We start from the raw sequence: 5,000 nt of genomic DNA, 5'->3' as shown, positions 1-5,000 counted from the left end.
TTGTCCCATCTTTGCGGAAGATCAGTATTGGAGACACACACACACATGCATGCATGCACACACTCACAAATTATTACTTTGATATTGTTTATTAATTAACTTTGTTTTGTTTGAGCTTATCTGTTTGTGTTATAATTTGTATAACATTTGTTGCTATTTATTTGTAGAAGTCAAAATTGAAATGGTTGACTTGGCAGGAACTTCTGTCACTTATCTTCCCAGGAAATTTGTCTTTAGCCCTAAACTTCAGGCATTGGAAGTGGGTGAATGTCCACTAGTGTCTCCACCCATTGAAGTGTGTTGGAGAGGCATCAGTTCTATAAGAAATTATTTGGGTGAACTGGAAAGGGATGGTGGAGTACGACGTGGTAGAATAAAGATTCTAGTGATGGGAATTACAAAGGCAGGAAAAACAAGCCTCGTTGAAGCACTGGAGAGTGGTAACCCATTTCTGGCAGAACTTGATGAGAGAACTGTAGGTGTGGAAGAAACAACCATGAAGCTGGATGATAAAATAGAATGCAAATTGCTTGACTGTGGTGGGCATAAAGCATACATGCTAACCAACCAGCTGATGGTCAGCGACAATTCATTGGCATTGATAGTCGTTGACGGCAGTTTGTACCAGTTTACTGCGCAATGTTTTCGTTGCAATATTGGAGATTTCCTGCAAGTTTTGTACGAGAGAAACAGCAGAGCTCACGTTGCTGTTGTGGTCAGTAAAGTCGATCTGATGGTCGACATGTCAAGAGAAGAAATGAGTAGAAAGTGGAATGAACATCTACACACTCAACTACGTCAATTCCAGAAGATCAGACAAGATCAGATCAAGAGAATGGCAGCAACCATTGCAGCCGGTGATTCTCATGAAAACAAATGTGTGTCGGAATGTCTTTAATTTTTTAAATCTCAACGAATAACTGTTGAAGAAAAGGTAATACTGACGAGTGCAGCCACACACGAAGGAGTGGTCAGTCTAAAAGATCGTTTAAAAGAATTGTGTGGAGATGAATGTTTATTGCCTTCACTGCACACAGAGTTGCCATCATCATGGGTCACTGTAGAAGACAAGCTGGTTATACTACAACCTCACACGTCTGTCCCCATTACAGATGTCTCTTATGCAATGCAAGTGTGTGCAAAGCACGGCCTGACAGAAGAAAGGTGTCTTGAGTTACTAATCTACCTGAACAAGGTTGGAAGCATTCTATATTACTCGTATCAAAAGACTTTATCACAAGTTCTATTTCCTGTTCCATCATTTGTGGTCAATGTACTGAAGGCTGTTTTCAGACACGATCATCATCTTTTAGAATATGACTATCGCTTTTATGGAGCAGACATAGTTCCCAAACAGTTTGAAGAATTGAGGTCTGACCTTGTTTGTAACGGCATTGCGAGGGTGTCTATGCTGCTAGCGTTGTGGAGTGAGTTCCACCTTACTGCAGATCGTCATGTGGACGTGTTTATTAAGCTTTTTCTTGCTCTTGACCTTGCTTATCTTATTGGCTCATCAGATGTTGTAGTTCAGGAACGGTCAGACATTCTTGGTAGACACGAGATTACATCAACTGTGTCAATGTCTACGGACACCATCAGCACGACATCAGATTCATATAATCAAATGAGAGGAGAAAGTCAGCAAACAGATCAGATGGACAGTTGCAAAGAACTGATTTGCAAGCTAAAACAACATAATGTTGGCTTGTTGTTGCCATGGTTACTGAATGACGAGGAACCGGATGATGTGAGTCAACTTTGGTGTGCAGATGTAGCAGATGGAGTGATGCAAGTTGTGGTCGAATATTCATTTGCATATAATTGTCCTTTGGGTCTATTTGAACGACTGTCTGCTCGTTGTCATCGTCATCATCCTAATTATATTCGTCACTGGAGCAGTGGACTGCTGATGTTTTATGGTGCGGTGACTTTGCTGTTTAGTTGCAGCAAGAATACTTCACCTGGCTTTCTACATCTCAGTGCTAGAGTAGTCAAGTCACATCACAGTGTTGGCAGATTGTGGCATGTTCTTCTGCGTTGTGTGTCAGATGTGGAGGATCTTCTCCAGTCTGTTCCTGGTGCTCTTTTTGGTCGATCCATTAACACTGGACGTTCTTTTGCTGCAAGTACAAAGTCTCCTCTCAATCCATCAAAGGATATCATGCCTAATGAAAGATGGGGACCATTTGCAGTAGAAACTGTAATGGGAAAGTACAGTCCAGAGATGAAAAAGCATATAAAAGCTATAGTACAAGGTAAACAACAAATACAAAACACATGTACTGTGTTTTGTTTGCACATAGAATGTGGGTTTTATGTGTGTTTTGTATTTGTGTAGTGTGTCCAAGTGTAAAGGAAGGTATTCCTCTCTGTGATGTTGTTTCACCAGAAGGTGGAACTTTAGTGGACCAAATGGATCTCCAAGAGATAGCAGCAGATATAGGAAAGTGGTGGCCTAAACTAACAAGTATTATTGGTACTGACCAGTCTACAGTGTCGGAGCTGCGAGAAAACTATTTTGACCCTAGTTTTGCCCCAGCAGCAGCATCTCGTATATTAAGTGAATGGCAAAAATCAAGAAAGAATGAATTGAAGGTATGTGAATTGTATGATGCTCTACTGGTTGCTGACATTCCATCTTTACCACAACAGCATTTGAGTGATGACATGTCACCCGATGCAGCATCTGGATTAGCAAAATCTAAAGAGACAGCTGCACGTGGTGAGACAAGTCGAGCTGACTCTGAGATGGTCACTCCACTCATCATAGAAAAAGTAGCCGAAAATTGTTCAGAGTGTTGGCATGAAATTGGTATATACCTTGGAGTTTCACCTTCAGTGCAGACTGAGTGTGACCAACCTCTGTACACATTGAAACAAAAATTACGTAAAGTTTTGTCAGCTTGGACAAATGAAAACAGACAAGCTACAGTTGGTCAGTTGTTGTCTGCTTGTGATGAAGCTAAAGTGGGAGGAGCAGCGAGAAGAGCATTGGACAGTGATATACAACACTAAATATTTTATTTATTATATAAGCAGTTTTAATTAACGTGATATCATATAATAAACTTGAAGTTGTGAATAGATTTGTGTTGAATGACTTGTTAGTTTAGCGCGCGCTAGATATTTTATTCTCGCGTAGCCAGACCTTACCGCTGCGTCATTGGACAACACAATAGGTGGATATTGATGAGCCTGGTAACCTGTCTCTCGTTCTACCATCTTGCAAAATAATTACGTTTGCGTAACATGTTATCTCGGCAATCTATTGGTGGGCATACACAGCACTGAAACGTTCAAACACAGCAGGTAAGCTAAGACAGATTGCCACCGAGCTTAGATATCTCCTCTAATGCCCTGCAAAACAACAGACAACAACACAGTTTATCAAACAAATCTATACAACAATAGATGCTGTACAGCCCCTATTTGTTCACGGGTACTATTTTGTTCATATTTGCTCCTATTTTGTTCACCGGGTATTATTTTGTTTACGCGTTCTGAACCCGTCGTAGCAGCTCCTATTTTGTTCACGGCCCTATTTGTTCACGCACATTTCTTCCTCTCTACTCGCGTTTTCGTGGCACAAATTTCTTTTCTCCTAGCAAATGTGCTCTAGACACGGCAAACTACATACAAATAGAGAAAAGTAACCTTGTTCTGGGCAGCAAGTTGCCTATTTTGTTGATTTTCACGCGAACAAAATAGTACCCGTGAGCAAACTAGAGCGGCTGTTAAATTGCATTCGTTCTGGAAACAGTGCATACGACAGCTTGTCTTGTGCGCGATTCTTCAGTGCGGAGGAGGCCGTCAAAATTCAGCAGTCGTTAAAGTTGGCAGTAAATCAAGACCTGGGTTTGAGAGGCTAGACTCGCGCAGCCAGCCCCTCTCCCTTTTGACTTCCGTTGGTGAGGACTTCTCCCGCCAACGGAAGTCAAAAGGGGGGGAACTGGCTGCGCGAGACTAATGAATATCCGCGATTTCAAGAAGGGCTATCACGGGATGCAAGAAGTAGTCCTAACGTATGTGCTGCAGAAATACTTGTGGCAACGCCATACTCGTTTGGCATATGCTATGAGCAAGGTTCAGATAAGCCTCATCATAAGGGTACACCACAATGCCTAAAGTCGACAGCCATTCTCATGGACAACACAGTTCCCTTGCTACTGTAATACCACTAGACAAAATACCGGAGTACATGAAGTACTTTTTTAGTAGGTGGTACATGGACCCTTTTATTCCATTTTGCACTGGTAGGTAAAAGGTTGTCCACTTTTCCTTCTTGTTATTGTGCACGTAATGTCATAACATTTTGATGAACAATTTAACCTTAGCATAAAAGCTATCATCTGAGTTAAATTAAAATGTGATAGATAGAGTATTGGTTGAACAAATGGAAATTAGAATCTAAACTCGTGGGTCAGGGTGTCGAGTGTGTCCTGCATGTTTGATGCATGGGCGTAGCTTGCATGACTTGACGCGTGGGCGTGGCTTGCCAAAACGTTTAAGATACCGATAATTGATAAACTTTTGTGGCAACTCTGTACGCGTGTTAGTATGCCCCCAGTGGGAACTGCATTACTGTGTGTGATGCGACAGAAATAAATATTATTATTATTTTATTATTAATTAACTTGAAGGACAAATTTGAGTGCATCGTGTCCTGATGATTTCATAGTTTTTATTAAAATAACCAACAAGTTTTGGAGTTCATCTCTATTAGTGAGTGACTCATTCATTTAACTTAACATATCATATCAAGCTAAAAGTGCATCAGTAAGTAGCATGTAGAGTTAATTCTACAGTACAGTGTAACGACCAGTTCTCTGCTTTGGACGAGCAGCCTAAACAGAAAGTACATAGCACAATAAGAACACAATAATGAATTTGTTGTGCTGTTCACCTGTTTTGCTATCTCTTCTACAATCAATCTTCTAATTTCTATTTTGCAAGATTGACTGAACGCTCAGAAGGACCTACACGAATGCCACTGTAAGATA

The 5,000-nt window shown here is 40.9% G+C and overlaps 1 protein-coding gene and 1 long non-coding RNA gene across 3 annotated transcripts in view; one reads left to right on the top strand and one right to left on the bottom strand.

Annotated features, from left to right (window-relative positions):
- LOC134182038 (uncharacterized) overlaps positions 1-3,079 on the top strand; it is a 6,152-nt gene extending 3,073 nt beyond the window's left edge. Inside the window, exons 2-4 of one of the 2 annotated variants that reach the window (XM_062649360.1) lie at positions 168-2,255; positions 2,339-2,595; positions 2,653-3,079. In XM_062649360.1, the coding sequence (XP_062505344.1) occupies positions 1,127-2,255; positions 2,339-2,595; positions 2,653-3,015 (1,749 nt within the window). In that variant the 5' untranslated portion in view covers positions 168-1,126 and the 3' untranslated portion in view covers positions 3,016-3,079. Of the gene's footprint in view, positions 1-167; positions 2,256-2,338 lie in introns of both variants that reach the window. The other variant, XM_062649359.1, reaches the window with a different exon arrangement.
- A 1,582-nt stretch (positions 3,080-4,661) lies between these two features.
- On the bottom strand, positions 4,662-5,000 carry LOC134182768 (uncharacterized). Its single transcript, XR_009970416.1, has 2 exons — positions 4,904-5,000; positions 4,662-4,844 (listed from the first exon to the last, which is right to left on the bottom strand). It is a non-coding gene; the product is annotated as an uncharacterized LOC134182768 (long non-coding RNA).

Source organism: Corticium candelabrum, chromosome 7, assembly GCF_963422355.1.
Source record: "Corticium candelabrum chromosome 7, ooCorCand1.1, whole genome shotgun sequence".
Taxonomy (NCBI): Eukaryota; Metazoa; Porifera; class Homoscleromorpha; order Homosclerophorida; family Plakinidae; genus Corticium; species Corticium candelabrum.
Note: the sequence above shows the minus strand (reverse complement) of the source record. Positions and strands in the feature narration are given on the sequence as shown.